This window comes from Danio aesculapii, chromosome 18 (assembly GCF_903798145.1).
Source record: "Danio aesculapii chromosome 18, fDanAes4.1, whole genome shotgun sequence".
In the NCBI taxonomy this organism is placed as follows: domain Eukaryota; kingdom Metazoa; phylum Chordata; class Actinopteri; order Cypriniformes; family Danionidae; genus Danio; species Danio aesculapii.
Genome location: NC_079452.1, coordinates 51996194 through 52023506, shown reverse-complemented (window position 1 = coordinate 52023506; position 27313 = coordinate 51996194). Strand labels below are relative to the sequence as shown.

Genomic DNA, 27313 nt, shown 5'->3' with positions numbered 1-27313 from the left:
CTGCCAACAGCTCTAGGCAGTTGATATGCCAATGCAGCTGGGTTCCCCTCCACAGGTCCGCAGCAGCATGCCCGCTACACACGGCCCCCCCACCCCATACTGGAGGCATCTGCCGAAACGACAGCCTGCCTGGACGCCTGACCTAGGGGCACACTGGCCCGTAGGAAGGAGGGGTCCTTTCCAGGGGGTGCGGGTGCGGTGACACAGCGCAGTGACAGTCACTCGGTGTGGGCCCGCGTGCCATGCGCGTCTGGGGACCCGATCGTGAAGCCAATGCTGTAGTGGTCTCATATGGAGCAATCCGAGCGGCGTGGCCGCGGCTACGGATGCCATATGCCCCAGGAGCCTCTGAAATAATTTCAGGGGGACCACTTCTTTTTTCTGTCGAACTCTCTGACAGTTCAGCATTACCTCGGCGCGCTCTCGTGAGAGGCGCGCCTCCATAGTGATCGAGTCCAGCTCCAACCCGAGAAAGGAGATGCTCTGCACGGGGGCGAGCTTGCTCTTTTCTCGGTTGACCTGAAACCCCAACGGGCGGAGGTGCCGGAGCACCTTGTCTCTGTGCATAATCAATTGCTCCCGAGAGTGGGCTAAAAATCAGCCAGTCATCGAAATAATTGAGCGTGCGGATGCCGGCGAGCCGAAGGGGCGCGAGGGCACCCCCCGCGAGCTTGGTGAAAACTCGCGGAGACAGAGAGAGCCCGAAGGGGAGGACCGTGTATTGCCCCGCTCGACCTTCAAACGCAAACCGCAAAAACTGCCGGTGGCGTGGAAGTGTGGAGATATGAAAATACGCGTCCTTCAGATCTATTGCTGCAAACCAATCCTGAGGACGAACGCATCGCGTGATGCGCATCTGCGTAAGCATTCCGAAGCGCAGCCTGTGAAGGCAGCGGTTCAAAATGTGCAGATATAGGATTAGCCATAGCCCACCGCTTTTTTTTTTTTTTTTTTTTGGGGGGCACGATGAAGTGCGGGCTGTAAAACCCGCGCTCCATCTCGGCTGGAGGGCCGGCTCGATTGCATCCTTCGCCAGGAGGACAGCAATCTCCTCTCGCAAGACAGGGGCGGACGCAGGACTGACCCTGGTCGCCCGTGAACCTGGGAGGCCGTTTAGCGAACTGAATCGCATAGCCGAGTCTGGTCGTATGGATGAGCCATTGCGATGGGCTGGCCCGCGCTAACCAGGCAGGCAGAGCCCCCGCAAATGGTCCCACCCGCACGATCGCTGACGTGCCAGCGGCGGGGCAGCGTGAAGTGAGTGGGCTCATCCGGGGAGCGCTGGGGTCCCACAGGAGAGCAGAAGAGGAGATGTTCTCGTCTCGCACTCAAACTCCAGGAGAGGGGCTGGGAGTGGAAAGAAAGGAGACCGTTCTCTCGTGCTCCATGAGCCAGTGGCGAAATGCACCGATCCTGCGAGCTGGAAGGCATAGCGTCCCAGACTGGCAGTGTTCGGGCTGTCACATCCAGAGGAGGGGAAAAGTGCTCTTTCACTGAGGATTTTGATGGCGTTTTTTTTTTTTTTACGCCTTTAAATAACGTGCCCCGCCCTCCAGCGGGGAAAGAGCAAATTCCCTCCTCCCCAGATGGCCCGCCTCAGGGACGCTTCGCGGTCCGTTTTACCGAACTTAGCGGCGCCCTGGGCGGGGGACGCTGGTTGCCGGCGCGATGCTCGGCGCAGCCGCGTGGCCGGAGGCGCAGGCGGGGGCGGCGAAGCAAAGCTGCGGGCGGGCGTCCTCGGCGAAAAAGCAGTGGATGTGGATGGCTCGGCGGGGGGGAGCGGTCATACAATCCCGCCGATAGAGACCTCGCCCATCGCCTCCGACTGCTCTATCACCGGCGTGAATTCCTGGGCGAATTCACCGCCAGTGTCGCCGAACAGGCCAGCCTGGGATATGGGTGAGTTAAGAAAGCGAACTTTGTCAACGTCACGCACATCACCAGGTTTAGCCTGAGGTGGCATTCCTGGATCACGGATGTGATCATCGTCCTTCCCAGGGCACACACAGCCGACTTTTTTTTTTTTTTTTTTTTGTAAGAGCATAGTCGGTTGCGGTGCGGAGCGCATGCTCAGTCCTGGGTCAGAACCATCCTCGCGCAGCCGGGCCAGCGCCTGCGCTTGGTAGCGCTGGTAGGTGGCCATAGCGTGCATGGTGAGGGGGAAGGCGCACGCAGCACACTGCGTGAGCCTACTGTGCCCATCCAGGAAGAAGGGGATGGGGAGGCTTAGAAGGTCTCGCCTTCATCCTCCACATCACACCCCTCTAATCGGTCCGGCCGCGGAGCTGGGGGATAAACCATCTCCAGAGCCACGGCCGAAGCAGCCTGGGGAAGCACAGCCGCAAAGTCTGCTTCTGGATTCGACGCCGCGCTCAAAGTCCCGGAGGGAGCGAGCGGGTTCGAATCCTCGTCAGACCTTGACAGCCCAACCTCCAAGGATGGTGAGGATGGAAGCGCACGCAGATCGGGCAGAAAAAAAGTGCCCTCAGGACAGCGTGAGCTTACTGTGCACTTCCGGGAAGAAGGGGACGGGAGGCTTTGAAGGTCTTGCCTCCTTATATCCTCCACATACACCCATCTAGTCGGTCCGGCCGCGGGGCTGGGGGATAAACCATCACCAGACCCACGGCCGAAGCAGCCCGAGAAAGCACGGCCATCACGTCTGCTTTTTAGATGCTAACGCCGCGCTCTCCTCCCCGGAGGGAGGGAGCGAGCGGGCTCGCATCCTCATCAGACAATGACAGCCCATCCTCCGATGCAGCGATGGACATCTGACCCCCGGTGTCATCAGGTGAGAGAGCGACCATCCAAGGACGGAACGCTTCTCTTCACCTGAAGCTTGGATGGAGCGCGTGGAGGAGCGAGAGGTCCACGGCCCGGGGGCGGCGGATTTACTCTCACTGAAGCCCTCAGATCTGCCCGAGTGCCAACCGCAGTGCGGGGGACAACTGGGGTGGGTGGCTCTTTTGCAAGAGCGAGCCGCGATCTTAACTGCGCAACAGACATGACATCAGTGATGGCATGCACTGCCCGCGAGCACCGCATTAACATGCTGGACCCCCAGACATGAAACGCTGTGCTCGTGCCCATCATCCGGGGATAGGAAACCACCGCATCCAGAAACGCACGGTCGGAGTGACGTCTTGATAAAGACGCGCTGCACGACCGTGTTGCTCTTTTAGGAAAGCTTTTTTCCTATATACAAACCGCTCTTGGAGGACCGGACCCAAAGGACGCCAGGCAAGGGAGAAATACCCAGCTCGACCATCTGCCACTGCGTATACGCGCTCTGGACCGGGAGAAGCTGCTTCTCGATCTCTCTCTGTAGACACAGGTTGGAGATACCCTCAAAGACTCTCTCAGAAGCTTCGTGAAAGGCTCTGAAAGCGAAAGGAAAGGATGTCGAGCATGGCACTGGCTGCGTCTTTATAGCATGACTGATTGTCATTGACGCCAGCTGTGCACGCTGACGCTGCCAACTCATTGGCATTTCATTGGCCCGTTTTTATACTCTTTCAGATGATTGGATTCTGACGAAATCCCCATAGTGGAAGTTTCCACATAGCATTGGAGTTCCCCATCCGAAGGGGAACCGCATATTTCATTTATTCATTCAGAAAAGTTGATTTTTCGTGATTGAAATGTGACCTCCGGTGGACAGTAGCAGATTATGAAATTCAGATTCAGATTCAGAGCTCCCCATGAAGTGATTATTAATTAGCAAATAATATAAATATTACTAATGTAAACATTAGGTGAGCAGGTTGCACCGTAACCGCGTGTCCTAACAATATGCTAAGTGACGAGATTTGTAGCGATTAGCAATTTGGCTGTTTGCACCAGACGAAACATGACAGAAATTTAAATACAGCCATTCAGAAGCACAGAATATGCACTCACTCACGAAATGGTATGGTTTGTAATCTGTTTAATACATATTAAACCTCTTTAACATTACATGTACTCTTTAAATGTACATGCTGAGTTCTAAAGTTGATTTTCAAACGGTTTATTTTATTTTCAAGATCTGAGGTGAACTATCTGCTGCTGTTTTCAGTAGTATGGCAATAAATATCATGTAAAATGGCATGTAAACTCACATTATTAGCATTTGATACTGAATAAAGCACATGAGGTGTACCTGAGGTAAACAGCACTGTCAGTTAATCCTGTTGTTCAGCTGCAAGAAATAGAAGCTCAATAGTTAGACTCGCTCCAGTTGGCCAATCTGGCAACCTGCGCTTGCGTTTGTTTTGATCCAGGAATGTAATACCTAGTTCAACCATTGGGTGTCAAGCTTACATACTGCACCTTTAACCCCCACAAATATAACAAAATTACAGAAATTAAAAAAATTGCTGTACTGTGAAGAATACAAAGAGTAAATAATCTGGAGGAACAAAACTACTCAATCTCAAAAGAGCTTCACTACACATATCCTTGTGATGCTAATCATATGTTACAATACCAAGTGTAATGTTATTTTCATAATGGATTAAAATGAGGCACAAAGCTAAATATACCGCTTACTAATTGTTCCCTACGGATATGAATTGTTTGTAGCACTTATTATCTGAAGTGATTTCTTTTCAGTGATTTTGAGTGGAAGTACTTCAAACAAGAAGTGCAAGTGCAACCCATAATTTTTAAATGGGTGGCTAATATAAATGTATTACAATGCAGTCAGTGTTGGACATCTCCTTCAATATAAGGGCTTTGGCTTTTTCAACTGCACACATTGCATCAGATATTACACGAAATCACTTGAGACATTTTTAGCAGAATAAGATGTACCAAATAGCTCAGCTCAGTGACTTGGTTTTGATGTCAGATGTCTCTGAATTGCATCACACAGTTTGCACTTCTGATTTAGAAGTGGATCTTTTCAAATGTCTGAATATGTAAGAGAGTCTATCATTCCTCTACACGCTATTTATTTATTTATATGTTTGCTTTTTTTAGCTCAGCTCAACATCACTCCCGATGACCCGCGCTGGATTGGTGCATGGTGGGGCGGATTCCTCATCTGCGGTGCCTTACTCTTCTTCTCGGCCCTCTTCATGTTTGGTTTCCCTCAATCTCTGCCCAGCAAGGAGATGGAGGGAGTGCTTGAAAGTGAACAGGCCATGCTGCCCACGTCTTTATCGCAGGATTTTGAGAAATCCAAGCCCAGCAATGGAGTCATGCAGAACTACCAGCCCAACAGCAACAGTCTGTCCTGCTGCCAGCAGCTTAGAGGTCTCAGTGCCAATAGCGCTACACACACACACACACACACACTTACAAAACTGCTAAACACTTCCAATCCACACAGTCTAAGACCTACAATGTTACTGTGTGATGTCTCGTATTGAGATTAGTCTGCTTAAGGTCAATGAGGTTATAGTTGCATTTAAAGGGATAGTTCACCCAAAAAGAGAAAATTTACTCACTATTTATGGAGTTCCACCCCTTTTATGGGTTTCTTTATTCTGTAGAGTTCGAAATAAGATTGAAATCTGTAACCATTAACTTTCACAATAGGCACAAATAAATACTATGGAAGTAAATGGTTACAGGTTTCCAATTTTCTTCAAAATGTCTTCTTTTGTTTTTAACAGAATAAAGAACATCATAAAACTTTTGAACAAGTAAAGGGTGACTAAATGATGGAGGAATTTGCATTTTTGGGGGAACTATCCCTTTAAAGAATTTGAAGAAATTCTAGTCACAAAAACCTAATGTGGGTCTTTTTTTATTAGCATGCATACGTAAATTGAAGGCTTGAGCTGTTTAAATCTGTTTAAACTGTACCGGACATGTTCCTCTAATCGCATGTCGAATTATACTTAATGATACACTGAGGAGGCAATTAGACAATTAGATTTAAGTCTTACTTAGTAGCAGACTTACATGGAATCTACAGCCGGAAGAGTTTGTTGAAAGCAGATTTTCTAGTGTTCGCCATTTACAGCGCTCTACATATCCCAGTGTACTCATGTAGCAGTTTTGTTTGTTAGCTAAGTCAGGGTCAGGGTTATTATGTTAGCTTATATAAATCTGAGTGTTCATATGTGCTTTCCCATAAAAGTAACATCACCAGATACAACTTTAACATTTTATATTCATATAATAGAGTGGTGGTCTATGAATTGCATTATGCAGTTTACTTTTCTGATTTAGAAGTGGATCTTTTTTAAATGTCTGAATATGTGAGAGAGTTATCATTCATTTTAGAAAGGAATGAGTTACAATTCTTCATTCTTCATTTGGCAATGAGTTCCCTCAAAATGTTCCTGTTATTATGAAGGTTTTCAAGTAATAAGTAAAATAAGCTCTGTGGAAAACATAACTGGACGACAACAATCATCAACATGATTCTTCATGATCATATTTTTCAATCAAAAGTTTTAGAATCTTTTACAATGCCTTTGGTTCATAATGTTGATAAAGATTATGTTCAATAATGCGCAAATGAGTTTGAAAAGGAGCCCACCAATGTAGATGTGCTAACGTCAGCACAGTTTTCAGCACAGTATCGAATCCTAGTGGGATGACATAAAAGAATTTTAAATATTTTCACTTGCATTTAAAATTTTATTATAAAATGCTATATTAAAAAAAAGTGGTGCGGTGGTGCAGTGGGTAGCACTGTCGCCTCACAGCAAAAAGGTCGCTGGTTCAAGCCTCAGCTGGATCAGTCGGCATTTCTGTGTGGAGTTTGCATGTTCTCCCCGTGTTTTCGTAAGTAAAGGTCATGCGGTATAGGTGAATTGAATAAACTAATTTGGCCATAGTGTATGTGTGTGAATGAGCGTGAATGGATGTTTCCCAGTACTGGGTTTCAGCTGGAAGGGCATCCGCTGTGTAAAACATATGATGGATAAGTTGGCGGTTCATTCCACTGTGGCGACCCCAGATGAATAAAGGGACTAAGCCGAAAAAGAAAATGAAGGAAATTCTAAAATGCAGGTGCAGTCATATTATGCAGCTTCTAAAAATAGTCCTCAGTTAGGTTACAGCTCTGTGTAATATTATTGTGCCTGCTGCAGCCAAGGTACAGCAGCAAAGCTCCTTTTAAAAGAAACTTTTCATTTTCTGGTACACGATGTGACTACAGAGCAATCTAGCTTTAAATAGGAAAATAATCAAAACACTTTTTTTTTCAAGTGAAATGCTAATGATCTAACCTGATCTCAATGATTTATGCTATGCTAAGCTAAAAGTGCTATTTCCACACTTGAAGATTGGCTGAATTGATAAAAAAATAGTAAAACGCAACTGTTAACGTTAGGGGAGTTGCAAAATGATGCCTCATTCTCATTCACACTAGCAGCGACTTTGTAGCTGTCTGTCGCTCTGGTTGGCGACCTGCTGCAAACGCAGGTCTGTGTTGGTCTACAGCACAGAGAATACAACCAGCCTCTGAGCGAGCAGAGAGAGGATCACATGAGCTCTACTGGTGTTCCTATTGGCTGTCGCTCAAGAAAGTCACTCTTTATTTGTATAAAGTTAAAGGATTCTCAACTTTGTCGCTTCGCTCAACACACCTGGTCGCCAGCGTTCGCTGTCGCTTGTGAAGATGGAGGTCGCCGGAAGTGGCTCACCATCCGTTGAAATGAACAGTCGCTTGTCTCTTTGCTGGTGCAAGTCGCTCATAGTGTGAATGAAGCCGCATTTCCACTGCACGCGACAAACGACAAGCGACAGACCGAGAGTCATTAATTTCCAGTGGAGAGAAGTCCAGGAGTTCCCATCATCTCCGTAAGCGGAAAATTCGGATCTGATTTGAGCTGCGGATACTAGACTAGACCAGACTAGACTGTCTAGACTCCTGCGACTAGACCGTATGCGACTGGCTGACCAGATGTGATGTATTCAAGCGTTGTCCAAGCAGGTCCGTGCGCACGCGATGGGAAATAGTAGTTTTTTCAGAATTTTTTTAATTAGAAAAAAGTCTACATTATAAAAAACATTTCTATTCATAAAATATTATTTTTTATGTTGTCTCCACGTTCGTTACAAAATTTTTAGTGTTCTATGAGTTTCTAGTATTGCTTTCATTCAACCATGGTGAACGCACGGAGAATAAAAGCTCTTGCTTTGGCACTCCTTTATTTCGGACCATAGACTGTAAAATATATGGACGTAGTATCCGTGACATCACCCATAGGTTTCTGAAGCTACAAGTAGGCACGGCCAACCGTCACCATTTTGTTTGTGCATCATCGCACCCACGGCGGGATACTAAACAAGGGCAAAGAGGCGGAGAGTGAGCAGAGCTACAGACACCTGCTGGCATTTTGCTTGGCCCTGACTAGGACAGACTTTACTTTGGGAGAAACGCTTAATACTTTATTACCTGCGACTCGTTTGTGTTCTGACCACATGTGCTTGGTTGTACACTATATCAATAAAGTGTTTAGACTTTTAAAAAACACTGTTGTAATACATTGAGCCACAAAGCATTGTTCTTATGACGTTTTTCAACAAGAACAACACGCGAAATACATCCAAACACTTCAATTATAGTCTGTGTACAGTGGAAAGGCAGCTCGAGGCTCGAGTCCAAACAAAGTGGAGTGTTCCTTTAAAAGCCCTTAAGATACTGAAAGAGTGTCAGCGGAGCACCACCTTGTGGTGAAAAATTTATTATTTTCATAAAAATTATAATAGAATTTTATAAATTGTCTGTTGTCATAAGATTATGTTTACAGCTTCATGGATCATACAGAGAAAATGTTTACTAATTATGTCATCATTGTACAAACGTCCTGTCTGCCATTTTTGTTTTATTAAAAAAAAAAAATGTATCTCCTCTCTTTGACCATTGGCTCAGTTTTCATTGCATCAGTTTGCTAACAACAGCACCTAAAAGGACAAACCAATAAATTTAGTAATGACGTTGCAGTCATTATGACTGCAGTGATCCTAAAATGCAGTTCATTACTCATCGTTGCTCCCTCGCGGTTCATTCTGCCTCCATTGTGCTTAGTGTCTTATTGCTGCTCACAGTAACGTTCCGATTATTCTTTCACTGGATAGAAGTGTTTGACTCTCACCTTATGCTACTTGTTAAAAAGTAACTCTGCTGGAGATATCAAGGATTTGTTTATGAACATTATCTTGTGTGGTTTAAACTAAAACAAAAAGTGCTTTGAATAATTCTGTGCTGTAAAAACCAAGGGCATGAATCAAGAACATTTGTACATTTTGCATACATTTTTTTTTAATATTTAAGTCACAGAATTCTAGAAACATGCCACAAAAAGCATTAGTTTATATCTGGATTTTGTTATTGTAATTTTAGACATGATTTCAGCCAAAACTGAAATACAAGTAAAGCTTTCAGCCCAAAACACTTGCAGGATAACTGTCGCTCTCTAGTTTCACATACCACCATTTTCATTTCTGGTCTGTTTGTCTGTAAATAGAGTAATTGTTATGCTGGTATTGTGCTATACTTGTAAGCCTTTCATTTTGTACAAAAGCAACCATCAATCATGTAAGATCTGATTATATACTAGCTATCATGATGCATTACTCGCACAGAAACCACTAGCTAAAGGCAAACTTTAATGCAGGCAGCTGTTTTGTCCTACTTGGTTGATGCATTTTTCGAGGCTTTGCCATCTGGTATAAATGCAGTCTCGGTCCTGATGTTTCCGAAACATCTGTCAAAAATATCAGTCAAAATGACAACTCTTCTGAATGGCTCTGCAGCACCTTAGAAAAGAAACGGGAAATTAAAGGGTGAATGTCTGTCGATTGCATCATAAATCATATGTTTTTAGTTCATTGGCATCTTAACTGTTACTGAATGGCGTAGACTGGACTATAGGCTGTCATTACTCACTGAACCCTGTCTGTCTCTCGTTCATCCTCACTGTCTCTTCACTGCTCGTCTGTCTTTTTCTTTTTACTCCAGTTATTCCCAAGGTGACCAAGCACCTGCTGTCAAACCCAGTGTTCACTTGTATCGTCTTGGCTGCCTGTATGGAGATTGCGGTTGTTGCTGGCTTTGCTGCTTTCCTGGGCAAATACCTGGAGCAGCAGTTCAACCTTACCACCTCTTCTGCTAACCAGCTGCTGGGTGTGTAGAAATACATGCATACTGTATGCACATTCACACAAGTACACATTTTATTATATATATATATATATATATATATATATATATATATATATATATATATATATATATATATATATATATATATATATATATATATATTTATTTATTTATTTTATTTATTTTTTTTTTATTTATACAAAATTAATATTTTTAACCAATTTACATCTTATTTTTATTTTCTGATTGCACATTTGATCTTTTCAGATTATTTAGAGAAAATATATGTTTTTAATATTTTGTGTTTTAAATTTAATATGTTTATTCATATTTATTTTAAGACACATGTTTTATACAAATTGTTTATGCATATTTCTATTAGATTTTTTGCTGTTTTTGTTGTTGTAGTTTACTTTTTAATACAGCTCAAAAAAATTTAAGTCAACATTATTATCCCTCCTGTAGAATTTTGCTGTTTAACAGTGATATATTTATTAACACATAAACATCATAGTTTTAATAATTAATTTCTAATAACTAATTTATTTTATTTATTTATTGATTTTTTGCCATAATGACAGTACCAGTATTCAGCTTAAAGTGCAATATAGGGCATTTGGTTATTAGGGTAACTAGACCGATTAAGTCCGAATAATTAGGCAAGTTATTGGATAGCATAGATTTGTTCAGTAGCCTATATATATATATATATATATATATATATATATATATTAAAATACAGTTGAAGTCAGAAATATTAACCCGCCTTTGTTTTTTGTTTTTTTTTTATATTTCCCAAATGATGTTTAAGAGAGCAAGGACGTTTTCACAGTATGTCTAATAATATTTATCAGACACATTTTCAGACATTCTTATTTGTTTTATTTCGGCTAGTTTAAAAATTTTTTTTTTAACCCATTTTAAGGTTAAAATTATTAGCACTTTTAAGCTATATATTTTTTTCAATAGTCTACAGAACATAAACCATGATCATACAATGCCTTGCTTAATTACCTTAACCTGCCTAGTAACTTAATTAACCTAGTTAAGCCATTAAACGTCACTTTAGGCTGTATAGAAGTGTCTTGAAAAATATCTAGTCAAATAATATTTACTGTCATCATGGCAAAGATACAATAAATCAGTTATTAGAAATGAGCTATTAAAACTATTATATATATATATATATATATATATATATATATATTTCCTTAAGTGGGTTATTTTTATATAAAACTTAAGATTTGTTTTAAAAGTGTAAAAACTGCTTTTTATTCCAAACTAAAATAATGAAGACTTTCTCCAGAGAAATGCATTAAATAATGTCAGAACAATTATTTTTTCATTGCATATTATTAGCTAAAACAAATTTATATAAACTTTTCCCCATTTTACATTTTTAAAATATGTATTATTAGCATTTTCTCTGCCTTTTTAAAATTAGTTTTGAAAAACAAAACCTAACTTAAATAAAACATTTATGCAGAAGAAAAAAATATGCACAAATATACATAAAATTACAAAAACTAATTATATTTTCATATAATTAGCCCCTTTCAAACAGTGATACCTGTACATATCGGGCAATATCAGGCAAGGATGTTCTGGAATTTTTCCGCAAAGGACCATCACACATCCATTCCAAAATACCGGTAAATTCTGACATCATTAACCAAAAATAAGCTCTAAACAGCCACACTTGTATTAAACATTAAGGGGGTCAGTATTTTTCTTGATGGTTTCACTTTTATTTAAAACTTTAGCATTCACGTAGGTGCGTTTGTCCCAAAGACGAACCAAATAATTAGGAAAAAATCCACTAACGTTACCATCCGAAGGCAGAGGTGCTAACCGCAGCTAAAAACAGCTTTGTTTACACATTTGACCACAACATTACATATTCTGATGGATATTGTGAACAACATCGATGAAAAGATATGGAGGAACACTTTCGCATGTCGAGGTGTACCTTGCAGCTTGTGAGATACTTTTTAAAATAAAAGACTACTGGTGTTGTAGGCTAACGTTACTTATATCTGACTCTCAGGAGTGCTCATTCACGTGATTCACGCAGAGCTGGCAGGTAAACTCACAGCAGTTTATCATGAGCATTTTGTTGATAATGTTTCGCACAGTTGACACTAAGGACCATATAAACATTATCTGACTAATAAGCAGCAGGTAAATGTGTCTGGAGAAGGATTTAAAGCCATTTATTTTCATAAACAGCGTGGATATGAATTTTCCTTCAGCGTACACACAGAGCAGCTTTCCGGCAAATTACCGGAAATGTTACAAATTCTCTTTCTGGGAAAATTGCCGTAACGAATTTATTGGTATTTTCAAAAAGAGCCTGTTCACACATGATCCCTTTCCGGAAAATTGCTGGTAATTTTTGAGAAAAGTCTATATCTGTGAAAGGGGCTGTTAGCAACAAAAAATAAATAAAAAATTGGTGTTTTTATGTGTATATATATATAAAATATGTATTAGCACAAAAAAAAAAAAATATATATATATATATATATATATATATATATATATATATATATATATATATATATATATATATATATATATATATATATATATGTATGTATGTATGTATGTGTGTGTATTAAATTAAAATAAAAAAAACATGGATTATTAGCAATTTCTCTGATGATTTATTATTGTTTCTTAATTTAATAAATAAAAAAAATATTTTCAATACATAATTTTTTCAACAATTTGTGGTTATATAAATGTTGAAGTCTGAAACTTTCTTGATTCTTTAACACATTAATCCATGCACATCCACAGTAAACCTGAAATAACTCAAATTATAATTTGTAATTGCAAAAATTAGCATTCATATTTAAGCAAAATGACTTCCAAATGTGTAATTTTGGACAAAAAGCTGATCATCGACATCAGAAGTTCTGCCACACAAAAGAACAGCACAATGAGTAAGGGTATAAATATATCTGACATAAACACAATGTTCTGCCAATTTTTTTTTTTCACTGTAACCAGGCATGACTGCGATCCCGTGTGCCTGTCTGGGCATATTTCTGGGAGGTTTGCTGGTGAAGAAGCTGAATCTGTCTGCTCTGGGAGCCATTCGGATGGCCATGCTGGTCAATCTGATCTCCACCGCCTGCTATGTGTCTTTCCTCTTCCTGGGCTGTGACACGGGTCCTGTCGCCGGGGTGACCGTCGCCTATGGCAACGAGTACGGACGGCTTTCTCCTCTCAGTCTCCTTATTTTCTGTGCCATTTATACGGTACAGCGATGACAGGTCTACATATTGAAACCGATATTTTTGCTTGGATAATATGGATGAGTCAGGTTCAGCTCTTTAGAGATTGCTCTTATTGAGAATTTGAGGGGAGGGGGATAGAATGGTTCAGTAATACATATTTTTTCAGGCCCATGTGGAACATGCTTCAAAAATCTGAGTGTTTCTGCTCTTTAGAGATGTTTCTACATCACATGTGGCTAAAATGTGTGTATTTTTGAGTCACTGAATGACTCAGATCACTTAAAAGAAGAAATTTGGTCTTATTATCCTTAAATAAAATAGCAACAATTACAGAACATAAAGATATTGTACATAAATACTTTGTATTCTCTTTTTCTTTCTTTTTTTTACTAAAGATTAATTGCAGATGTTGTTCTTATTTTTTCTATAATTTTTTAATGAAATTGTATGAATGAATTGTAAATTACTTTATTTTCTTCAAATTTATTCCAATTTAATTTAATATGTTTAATTATTGACAGAAAATTATTACATTTTTCTAATCTAAAACAGCTGTAATTTAATTTTATTGCACGTTAATAGTACAAAAAAAATGACTTTACTATTCATGTTTTATAATTAAATTGTTAATTATATAAAAAACAACAGGTCAAAATATAAAAATGCCTGTTATTATCTTTTATATTATTTTTGTTATTTAGTTTTTCTTCAAAATATTAGTCTATCATCATTTTTATTATACACTATACTATAATTGAATCGTTTTTGTTTTGTTTGAATACTTTTTTAAATAATGTACAGTGGGTACGGAAAGTATTCAGAATCCTCTGCCATTCCTCCTTGCAGATCCTCTTCAGTTCTGTCAGGTTGGATGGTAAACATTGGTCGACAGGCATTTTAAGGTTTAAATCTGCTAAAATGTCAACAATTCAGTGTTTTTCTGTCAATATGGGGTGCTGTGTGTACAATAATAAGGAAAATATGAACTTAAATGATTTTCGCAAATGGTTGAAAAACACAGAATTGTTGACATTTTTGCAGATTGATTAAAAAAAAACTGAAATATCACATGGTCCTAAGTATTCAGACCCTTTGCTCAGTATTTAGTACAAGCACTCTTTTGATCTAATGCAGCCATGAGTCTTTTTGGGAATGATGCAACAAGTTTTTCACACCTGGAATTTGGTGATCCTCTGCCATTCCTGCTTGCAGATCCTCTTCAGTTCTGGCAGGTTAGATGGTAAACATTGGTGGACAGCCATGTGTACACTGTAAATCCCCAAAATTTAAGGTAACTCAAACCATTTGAGGAAACCGATTGCAACAAACCATTTAAGTTCAAAAACTAATCCTAATGAGTACTGTGAACTTAATCCATTTGAGTAAATGAAGCAATTTGAGCACAGTAAAATCCAATAAATGAAGAAAACTCAAACCAACTTAGTACTGTAAAACCCAATAAGTTAAGGCAACTGAAACCGTTTGTGGAAACCGATTGCTACAAACCATTTGAGTTAAAAAAAACAGTCTACATGAGTACTGTGAACTTACTCCATTTAAGTTGAAGTAATGAGCTATTACTCATTACCCTCAACACTGAGTTCAAAACTCTTTTCAAGTGAGTAGAATTAACTTTCAGTCAAATTTGAGTTAACTACACTCATTTCATTTGATAAAGTTGACTGTTGGGTTTTGCAGTGTAGGTTTAAATCTGCGGAAATGTTAACAATTCAGTGTTTTTTCTGTCAATATGATGTGCTGTGTGTACATCAAAGAGGGAAAAATGAACTTAAATGATTTTAGCAAATGGCTGCTATATAACAAAGAGTGAAAAATTTAGGGGGGTCTGAATACTTTTCACACCCACTGTAATATAACTTATTTGAATAGAAATTATTATTAAAATATGTCTATCTATATTACAAGTTTTTAATTATAATACAATTATACAATACAATTAGATTATTTACTAATTTAACTAATTAATTAACCAAGTTTTTTTTTAAATCCACATTTTTATCACCCTATATTTTTATTTAAACATTTTAAAACTATAAAATACGCTTTTTCCAAATTATCAGAAAAAATATGATCTGTTTTCTAATATAACTATGTTTCAGATTTTTTTCAGCAAATTAGATTTTAAATCAATTATTTTCATTACTTTTAAAGAAAAACAAAGATAAAACTCTTAAATTCAGATTTTCAGTAACATCCTATCAGCGGCAGCCATTTTTAAAACTGTTCTCTAAACAAGCCTGATGATCTGAACAAACTACATGCCCCCTTCTTGCTCAGTCAGTCCACAGATGTTTAGTTCATTCAGTTTGTTCACGAACAACATGTCCCAGTTCATTCAGTTCACTCACGAACAGGATGTCAGTGCCGCTCCAGTTTGTTCAGGCCCGAAACACAGACTCATTCACTATTTGTTTCTGCTTAGAAAATCACACTTAAACCCCAGAATAAGAAGGAAGTCAAGCAATCGCCGATAATACTGTACATCAATTAAATGAAGTACTGTAAATCCTGATGAACTCACTCAAACTAAATATATCAGAGAAGCAGGTGAATGTGTGTTTGTGTGTATATAGGCCACGGTAAGTAGGCCAGAAACCAGAAACCCCTTTACAAAATTACCTAGCAATTACAAGAGTCTTATTTTCTGTGCCATTTATACAGTCTTTACAGAAAGGATACAGGGAAGACAGGTTTACACACTATTTTTACTTAGTATATATGGATGAGTCAGTATCAGATTGATGAATCAAGTGTTTTGAATCTGATCAAAAAGAATTTGACCCGTTGTTCGTGTTGTTTATATCATTACATCAGTAAGTGGCGACAGATTGGTTGAATTATGCTGATTACCTTAAATATGAAATTCAAGATAGAAACAAGGGTTGGGCGATATGACTGAAAATTTCATATCACAATATAAGTCATCTCATAAGCTGATGACAATTTACAGTTGAAGAATTATTAGCGCCCCCTTTTTTTTCTTATTTAAATATTTCCCAAATTATGTTTAACAGAGCAAGGAATTTTTCACAGTATGTCTGATAATATTTTTTCGTATGGAGAAAGTCTGATTTGTTTTATTTCAGCTAGAATAAAAGCAGCTTTTAATTTTTTTATGAATCATTTTAAGGTCAAAATTATTACCCCTTTTAAGCTATTTTTTTTTTCTTCGACTGTCTACAGAACAAACCATTGTTATACAATTACTTGCCTAATTACCCTAACCTAACCCCTAAATAACCTAGTTAAGCCTTTAAATGTCACTTTAAGCTGTGTAGAACTGTCTTGAAAAATATCTAGTAAAGTATTATTTACTGTCATCATGGCAAAGATAAAATAAATCAGTTAGTAGAAATGAGTTATAAAAACTATTATGTTTAGAAATGTGTTAAAGAAATCTTCTCTCTGTAAAACAGAAATTGGGGGAAAAATAAACAGGGGGGCGAATAATTCAGGGGGGCTAATAATTCTGACTTCAACTGTATATCACTATATATTCCAATTTCTGTAAAATCAATCAATATGTAGTTTATAATGTTGACCACATGTGAAGCGCCTTTTCTTTTTTTACATGTTAAAGTATACAATCATAAATGTACTTTAAGGCAAATGTTAGCTAAAAATTTAGAAATATGAAAAAAATATTAATCAAATATAAAACTTAATTACACAAATAATTACAGCTCAAACATTAAAGTAGATAATATCGCTAAGTAAAATGTAAACATTTTAATTAAAGGGATAACTTTGAAAATTAAATGAAAATTTCCTGTTAATTTACTCCCCCTCAGGTGTGGATTTTCTTTAATAGAAGAAAATTAACCATACATTTTCATTTTTTAGTGAATTATCTCTTTTAGCATAATCTCTGCATGTAATCTCTAATCAAAGCCAAGCAATTCTATCCGGGCCTGATAATACATAATTACAGAATGAATCTCAGTTCCTGTCCTCGTGCCTCACTGCTCTGCATATTTAGCTTGTTACTTATATTTAACGCACATTATTCAGATAACAGGGTCCCTGCAGAGTGTTCGTTGCTCCCTACTTCCTGAACACATGAAATCTTTACTTCACTTGTTCATTCACAAAACAATTACCAGAGACATGTGATGTGTGACATAAGGTCCCTCTGTAAATAAATACAATTTAAATTCAAATATCAGACACTAAAGCGCCATTTGGATTATATTGTATGCTTCGTATATCCTGTGGACCACATGGCAGCACTTAAAGCCCCAGTATACTTCAAACAAAGTTCTTTTTCATTCTTCATTTAAGGACAAAAGGAAGTTTGAAAACGCTGAGTGAATGAGATATACTGTTTTGGAAATGTCCGACACCCCTCTGTGTGTCCCCAAAGAGTCTGCTTTGTGAGCTGTTACAAAATGTGCAGAGTGGTGGAGCACGGGAATTACAATTTAGAAACATTAAGCTAAATTAACACTGCACAATTAGTTGAAGATGATTTTATGCACATTTTGTCAGTAAAGCCGGTTCTGTTATTAGTAGTAATTCTCTAGCATGTGCTTTTAGATGAGACAGGATTTACTACACAGAGTCATAGTACACGGACAAGCTATGCTAAATCGTGTTCATAATCGCAGAAGATTTAACTGGCTGATTGTGAAACTAAAGATAATCCTTTTTTGATAATGATAGCTGTTTGTGATGCTTCTCTGTGAACTACAGCTCTGTGTTCCTGCTGCATTTGAAAGCATAACTTTTGTTGAGTGTTAAGGCACATTGAATCAACGAAAGCAGTTAAATCTTGTTTAGCATGCAACTGATATAGGGATTTCCTCAATTTCTTCTTCATGGGTATTTGAAGATTCTGCTCTAGAGCGCCCTCTGGTGCTCTGGGAACATTCACTACTGATCGTAGAAGTGTGCTTTTGATTAATCAAGGATCATGCAGCCCTACACCAACTGAACATATAACCTGATGAACTCATTCACACTAAGTATATCAACAAAACCGTAACAGGTGAATGTGTGTTTGTGTGTATATAGGACACTGCAAGTGGGCCAGACACCGGAAGCCCCCTGCATGAGTCATTGTAACTGCTACACTTCATCCGTCAGCCCGGTTTGTGGCTCCAACGGTGTGACCTACTTGTCCTCGTGTTTCGCCGGCTGCACCAGAGCCATCAGTACCGGACTACCAGCTCCGCTCTCTCAGGTCATTACCCATCTCATTTACACAACAGCGTTCGTCTCCTTCTCTTTGCTTCATTCCTGTGCCCTGTCATATTCCCTCCGTATGTCTGTTTCTCTGGCTCTGCGCTCAATTCCTGGACAGCACATGTCCGGCGTGGGTCATTAGGAGTGAAGCCCACACGGCTCATCAGATATACAGTATGTCGGAAAGGACACGACGCTCTGCCTGCCAGGCATCTTAATGGGCAGTGCATTATGGGGCCTCTGCGCTCATTACCATACAAAGCGAATGGTTCAGACTGGAATAGATGAATCCAAGACAACAGTCCACAAGCATTATCGTAATTGAGCGCTAGCGCACGATGTGAATATACCAACTGGTGGGTTTAATGAGGCTTTTCGCACCAGGGTTCACGGGTGCATCAGTTCTCTGTAGATAAAATTGACTATAGCACGAATAGATGGCTAATAATGAGTCGTTTACTTTACACCAATTCACTATAAGCTTGTTTAATATTCACTTGTTTCTTCTTTATTCAGTGGCATTTATAATTCCTGTTTACACCTAGTGTTAAAATGTGTTTTGGTTGATCCAATCACATGCTGTTTACGCCTGGAGTTTTAATCTGTCTATTTTGTCCACTTTTATTGATTTCTTTGAAGAGGAGAGTCTTGTATTGGCATTTTCTGATCTTTTAATCTAAATTTGCGATATGAAATTGTGCAGTTAATATATATGATTGTCAGCAGAAAATAGAAAGTAATACAGAGAGCAGCAGTTTTCGATTCTGCCCTGTTAGCCACAAGATTTTGCTGTGGGTTTGTGGTTAAAAAGGACTATTAAAAGAACATTGCACACTGCTAAATCGAAACCTATGACTTGATGATCGCAAACTTTAAAATGGCATTTTCACACAATTTTTGATAGTTTGTTTTGTTCTATAATATAGTCATTACACTGCTGCAATTTCTTCTCTTTGTTTTTTTAAATATCTAGTTGTCGAGTCATCATGTTTACATTGGTTTCATTAAGCACTGCTATTTCTTGCGCAGTATATGTGATAACTCATCATACGTTTAGATAACATTTATGTACGAGATTTGACTCTGTGGCTCTTGTTTGGCTCTGTGTTTGAATGTAGACTAGCTCTAAACATTTCAGACACTGCTCACACTTGTGATTTTTATTGAATTAAGCAACTTAAATAAGGATGCACCGATATAGATTTTGGGGCTGATATTTATAACCGATAACGCTTTAGATTTGGAGGCCCTTAATCAATATATATAGGCCAATAAATATAAGCATTTCAAAATGTTCTATTTTTATACAGTGTACAACTGATGTTATTTTAAAAAATTCATAAAAGTTTGAACTGATCTTATGAACTGAATAGCAAAAAGAAGCAATAATTTCAAAATTGCAAGGTGATTATATAGACCTATATTCACGATTTCACATAAATCAGCATGCCTTTTCTTCTCATAGCAAATTAACATGCAACTTGCCTGTTGCATAAAAACAATAGGTTAAATAACAAAATGGGATTTAATTAACAAAGTTAAATATATATAGTTTAAATAAAATACAAATTTAAGAACTAAACCAGCTCAAATGTTCTAGAATAAAACATGTTACAGTAATGTACATTTGTGCAAATGTGTAATGTCAGAAAAGGCGTTTTGAGAGGTGTTTTGACAGTTCAGAGCCACCGTAAAAGCAAAAAGCAAAATACAGATATTATGATTTACTTTGTAAAATGTGCCTTAAATTTGTCCCATTTGGCGTTTTAGATTCTTTTAAACACATGTAGGTGCTGCTTGTCAATCACACAACGCTCGTGACAGTTGTCGTGAACAGACAATGTTCGATCTTGCTCTTAATGGCGGGAAGAATGATCGATGTAAGGTTTATGATAAACCGCTGTGAGTTTGAAACTTTAACTGCAGGCATGGTGTAATTCGAGTCAGATATGTCCTCGGAGTCATATTTTGATACAACACCTCAGCACTGAGCACAGATGACTTTATAACAAACACAGAGTGCATAATATAAAGACAGAATGTGGCGGACGGTTGAGAAACTCTGGATTTAGTGACTGGCGCACGTGGCGTCTCCCCTGCTGCTGTTTGGGGTGCTGTTAAGGCTCTATCGTCTCTCTATGTGTGTGTGTGGTGATAACCATCATGTGAGCTCGATATAATCATTATTATCATTATAAATATGCCAATCAAACTGAAATCAATCTTACAAACTACAAGCAATTCATTGATAATAACAAATCATCATATTCGATTACAAACAACCCCACAAGTTGTTTAGCACTTGTGCATTGCTGCTATTATGTTTACACATGTAATATTTTTCCTGAGGCGATTTATACCAAAATACACAAAGACACTCTATTAAACATATCTACAATTATAAGAAATGTGGTCACTTACTGAGTTATTAATGCACAGCGATACCACTTAAAGAAAGAATGGACTTTGAAGGAATAAACAATGTGGGTAAAGCTCCATTAGTGTGCACTGGACAAGTCTGAACAAATTCCGCCCACGCATGCAAAAGGCAGGCAGTTCTGTATAATTGCTTAATATATCGGCTTAAAGATATCTGCCTAATTTTGATATTGGATCGATAACATTAAAAATAGCATTTATCAGCCAATAACGATATGGTCGCAGATAAATCATGCATCACTGAATTTAAAGGATTATTTGGGCCAAAAATAAAAATCTTGTCATTATTTTGTTACCTGCATGTCATTCCAGATTCATTCGATTTTTATTCAACTTAGAACAGAAATAATGACAGAAATTAAAGTTAGTATCATTTTATAGATTTCTTCCCACCATTGAAAGATTATTCACCCAAAACTCATAATGTATTTAGACATGCTCATTAAGAGATTATATATACATCTAAGTGAGTCAGTTAATCCCTATCTATTAAGTTTAATTTATGGTTTTGTTCACATAAAATATTTATCAATGAAAAAATGTTTGCAGAATTCAGAATTGGACCTTAAAGAACAAGAAAGTGTGCTTAATGTATGACAACCAATGAGGTTCATTTTTTTGTGAAATGCTGCTCATTTGAGCTGCAAGAACCAATTGAGAGTCAAATGTTCACTCCATAATGTTTATAGGTTCATAAAAGCCCAAATTAAATATGTTCTCATAAATGGATCAAGTCTTCAGAAGATTTGGATTAAACCATTTGATTTAATCAGAATGATTCTTTCATCTCTTAATTGAGTTTTTGGTGAACAGAGTTTCAATGATGGAACAGAAATCTTTTAAAATCTGACCAGAAATATGTTTATCTCTATTTCTAAAGAATTGTCGTTTTGTGGTCAGCTAACCCTGTTTCCTGGTTGTTATTGTGCTTATGTGTTTTTACACTTTCAGAACCTGTCAGGATGTGCATGTATTTCCGGATACAATGACTTTGCCACAGCTGTGCCAGGCAAATGCCCGCGGCCAGGCTGCCAGGAGGCCTTTCTCACCTTCCTGTGTGTGATCTGTGGCTGCAGTATGATCGGGGCAATGGCCCAAACCCCCTCTGTCATCATCCTCATCAGGTGACTTACTGCACACAGAATTCAAGAGTAAATACCCAGCAGGCACACAACGTCATATGACATTAAGATAAGGTTGGATTTAGGCTGTGACCTCAGGTGACCAAAATTCAATGTCTAACCAGCGTCTAATAACAATGCTATTTTGACATCCAATAACGTCATGAAATGACGTTGATAGTTGGTTGATTTTAGGTTGTGTTAGAAAGTGACCAAAATCCAACATCGAGGCAACATCTTAAACCAACATCATATTGATGTCAAATACGGACATTTATTTGTCAGGTCTGGCAACAGAAATGCAACATTTGATAGATGTGGTAACGACCACGCAATGTCAAGTTGTAACATCATTAGACGTTAATATTTGGTTGATTTTAGGTTGGACAATGACATCAGCCTGATGTCACATTCTGTTCAACCTGATTTTCATTTAATTTTTCCTGATTTGCAAACAAAATGCAATGTACCCGCGACGTTGGGGTATAATGTCAATCTGACATCACGTTGACGTCAGTGCCTGCTGGGTACAGAGCTGAAGCATTATTATGATGTAAACGGTATTGTATAATGTAATCTAATGGAACATTATTCATAATTACATAATATTATAATTCAGAAATCATTCTAATATGCAGATGCTCAATAAACATTACTTATTATAATTGATGTTTAAATCAATACAGATGCTGCTTCATATTTTAGTGTGAACCATGATGCTTTTTCTTTGAGATTCTTTCAATAATATCCTAATAAACATTTTTAAAGAGCAGCATTTATTTCAAATCTTCTGTGGTTATTTTAATTTTCTGTGGTCTTTACGGTTGATTTTAACTAGTGATTTGATTTGTCCTTGCTCAATAAAAGTTCTCAAAAAAAAAATTTAGAATAGATATAGCTTAAATGGGTTTTTCACATCTCGTTGGTTCCAAAAAAATGAGTGCACAAAAAGTGGAATGGATAAAAAGTGTGTGTGTGATAAATATGTGTATGAATATGGGCATTTTTGTGACTTTTCTCTTGCTCTTTTAGAACTGTCAGCCCAGAGCTGAAGTCATACGCCCTTGGAGTTCTTTTTCTGTTGCTGCGACTCTTAGGTGAGAAATCACAGCCACATTTACAGCTCAAACTACTGCTTTTTACAGTGGAGATAATGTGTTTGCCTTGCTAAAAGTGGGTTAAGAGAAACATATTAAGGATTAGATTTTCTCACAATTCAAAGTGCAGTCAAATAAGGACATGTTGATTTGCCAACTCTATTCAGAACCACTTCTGGTTCTTTTGGTAAATTAAAGCTGTTTTCCAACACAATTTAATGGAAAATTACTAGCTACTAATTCATATAATTTGTTTTCCTACAATTTGCTTATGTTCCAGTGATGTTTATGCTTCCAGACAGGCCTCCATGCTTACATTTTCCCCAAAATTGTAATAAAAAAAATTAAAAATTAGATCACACAACATATAAACTAGCCACTTATTGGCCAAAAATTGTTACAGTTTCCTGTGAGATTGGGTTGGTTTATATATATATATCACACTCGTACACACATGTATATATACATATCACACTCGTAGCAGTGCGATGTGGCTGTATATCTGCAAAATAGGTGATTTTGCTCACATTTTAAGATTATATGGCTGAACAGCATGAAATGTCATCAGTCTAGAGAGATTTAGATAAATGAGGAAAAATGATAAACACATACAGGCATTTATTCGTTCTTTCTGTTTACTGAACTAGTCTCCTGTAGCGAAAACAGGAGACTCCTTTAAAACAGATGGCCAACCAAAAAATAACTCAGGGTTATACAAAAAGTGGCCAACACAAAATACATACATTCCTAATATGTGAGTCCCATCTCACACTCAACACACTACATTACTATGGTATAAATACAGCACCACAACATACAAAAGAGAGAGATTGACTTAGAAAGTCACTTACCAGTTTTAAAAGGATTTGGTCAGCTGTAGTTTAAAATTTTGTTGTTTTTTTTTCACCTCTAAGGGTTTATTATGTGGTCTCTGTCACCATCTTGTGGATAGAAAACGTCAACCATCTTAGTTCTGCTCAATGACAGGCTAACAGCCGCTGACGTGCTGTCTCTCAGAAATTAAAAATATTTTAAAATAGGCACTATCCACATAAATAAACACCATAGTTGCAATCTAAACAACTACATTCTAGACTAAAAAGCCTTTAAAGTGCATTATATTGTCCAACAGCTGCAACATTTGTCAAACAGTAGAGTGTCCTCTGCTTGTTGCTGTATGTGGGTGGAGTAATACTCAAGGGTGAAGGGTAAAGAGGCTGGGCGAGTGCTGTTGTTTGTAGAATATAGCATGGCTATCAGATTCAACAACCAAACAGAACAGTTGTATAAATAAGTAAATAAAAAAATTAAATATATATATATATATATATATATATATATATATATATATATATATATATATATATATATATATATATATATATATATATATATATATATATTTATTTATTTATTAATTTTTTTAATTTACTTATATATATATATATATATATATATATATATATATATATATATATATATATATATACAGTATATATATATATATATATATATATATATATATATATATATATATATATATATATATATATATATATATACTGAATCTGTTTTTTTTTTTACATAAACATGTCTGGTGTTTGCTCTGTATTAGCAGCAGTACAAACACAGATTGACCTGTCAAAGGTTTTAAAGACTTGCAAAACAATCATGCAGCTCAACATAATATGGCAAAACACCTCATATGTGCAGGAACAGATGCATTTGAGACCATTTAAAATGTTCATTCTGTCATCAAAATGTATTACACTTACGATTATCACAGCAGCATAAACTATCTTGCAGGGTTCATTCCCCCTCCTTTGATATTTGGTGCTGGGATCGACTCCACATGTCTTTTCTGGAGCGCTGAATGCGGGGTCAAAGGTGCCTGTCTGCTGTACGACAACGTGACCTACCGGCACCTGTACATCAGCATGGCCATCGTTCTCAAAATCATGGCGTTCCTCCTCTACACCACCACCTGGCATTGCCTGCGCAGAAACTACAAGAAATACATCAAAAACATTGAGGGCTACCTCACCCCCACTGAAGTGTTCTCGTCCAGCATGAACCTGGACAGTCTCGGAAAGGACAGCAGTCAAAGTCAAGTCAACAGGACTAAATTTATATACAACCTGGAGGATCACGAGTGGTGCGAAAACATGGAGTCCGTTTTATAGTGCGTAAGTTCAAGCATCGTTTAATTATTATTCCAGGACTGTTGTTGAGCTTTATTGTGAACTCGTTTAAACTCTTCTACTGGGTCCATCTTGTTTTTAGAAGTACGTTCAAAGGTGTTTCTCCAGTGCCAGTAAACTGTTGTTGTAGTAGTTAGTTGAAGGCGTCTACGTCTTTGCCTGACAACTGGATTGTTTAAATCCACATAGCTGCGCATTCGCTGATGTCAAACACAAATGCAGCCATGAAATGACTGTTTCTACATTTATTCAAGTAAAATAACTACACATCACCATCAGTCAAAGTTTGGAATAATTGTTGTCTTTTTTAAAGTGCCACTATTATGCATTAAAAGGGGTAATATTTTGGTTTTGGGGGTCTCCAAAAACAGTCTGATATGCATGCAAGGTCAAAAAAAAAACTTTCATTGTCTTATAATATGCACTTATTTTTACCTAATTATCCAACGACTCCCATATGATTCATTCAGCGATTCATTTGTTCCCAAACCCCTCCTTAGCATGATGCTAATCTGCGCTGATTGGTCCTATGACCCAGTCTATTGTGATTGGTTGACTGCGTTCAGCATGAGTCAGAGAGAAATGCCCACCACAGCTTATCAACAATTTTGAGGTAACGTAGAGTGCAGTGTATGTGTGAGCCCAATGCAGGAGTGCATTAAAGCAATGCAGGTAAACACCAGCATATTGCTTATTCTTTTTGCATAAGTAAATAGTGACACACATTCAGTTTTAATCCACACAGTGGCAAAAGCTGAACTATTTTGAAACTTGCTGTTCCTATACACATTCGCCGCATGTGTATAAGAACAGCTGATGGTGGCCATAGCAATGACAAACGGCAGTGGATCGCGAGCTCACAAATGCGTTTCAATCTGTAAACAAAGCAGCACACGCCGCGTTTTTAACGTGGTTTTAGACACGATATGAGAATATAAAGAGTTAACCTGATACAGTACAAGCGGTTACAAGTAACAAAACACATTTAAATACATAATTTGCAAGCTAGAGAAAACAAGGAGGCAACCATTTTAATCGCAAGCACTTACACTTACTGAAATGGAGGAAGAAACTGGTCCATGAACTTTACATTTACATTTACATTTAGTCATTTAGCAGACGCTTTTATCCAAAGCGACTTACAAATGAGGACAAGGAAGCAATTTACACAACTATAAGAGCAGCAGTGAACAAGCGCTATAGACAAGTTTCAGGCGTGCAAAAGTCTAACTTAGCACTGTAAAGTTCCTGTCAAGCTCTGACAAAGTCCCATACATCAATAGTCTTTTCTGATCCATCCTTTAACAAACGACTGAGGAATCCCGCGTTGTAATTGTAGATTGCCGTAGGACTCGTCATAAAAATTATGGGTAGCAAAGCACAAGACTCGGGCTATAATGCTGAGGTATTTTGGCAAAAATAAACTTCAACCACTGACTCTTCACAGCCTCTACACATGTTTGGGTAGGAAAAATAACACTAACTTTCCCTCACACTTCAGAGCACAGCGTCTTCGCGACATGATTCAAGATCTGCTACAGTGTTTGTCTTCCTCTTTTTCTTTCTACAGTGTCTGTGGCTGGGGGTTTCAATTTCCCGGGTCTCCTCTCGCAACAAATAGCAGGGCTTGAGTTTCGTATCGACATCACATCGACACGGCTTAAACCTTGTTACTGCGACGATTCATTCAAACTACTATAAGTCCACTCTTTTATAGATGAATCGATAGTTTTAAACACAGTGCACTTTCAGATTTAAATCTTAGCTGGATATTTCACTTCACTTAGCGCTGTGTTCCACACTGCATGGAAGGTCATTTTCAAAAACCCATAATAGGGGCTCTTTAAATAAAAATTTACTAATGTAAGTTTTAAAAGAATAATAACAAACAAAACAAAAGAAGCCAGAACTGTCTTAAAATAAAAAATCTGAGTTTATGTAGAAAGGATTGGAG

General features: G+C 38.0%; 1 protein-coding gene across 1 annotated transcript in view; it reads left to right on the top strand.

The window, feature by feature from the left end:
- The window catches only part of slco3a1a (solute carrier organic anion transporter family member 3A1a), a 123415-nt gene extending 96975 nt beyond the window's left edge, over positions 1-26440 (top strand). Inside the window, exons 4-10 of the mRNA XM_056478669.1 lie at positions 4963-5238; positions 9908-10072; positions 13067-13265; positions 18331-18499; positions 21892-22064; positions 23094-23158; positions 24965-26440. Coding sequence (XP_056334644.1) covers positions 4963-5238; positions 9908-10072; positions 13067-13265; positions 18331-18499; positions 21892-22064; positions 23094-23158; positions 24965-25341 — 1424 coding nt within the window. The 3' untranslated portion in view covers positions 25342-26440. The remainder of the gene's footprint in view (positions 1-4962; positions 5239-9907; positions 10073-13066; positions 13266-18330; positions 18500-21891; positions 22065-23093; positions 23159-24964) is intronic.
- The last annotated feature ends 873 nt before the right edge of the window (positions 26441-27313 follow it).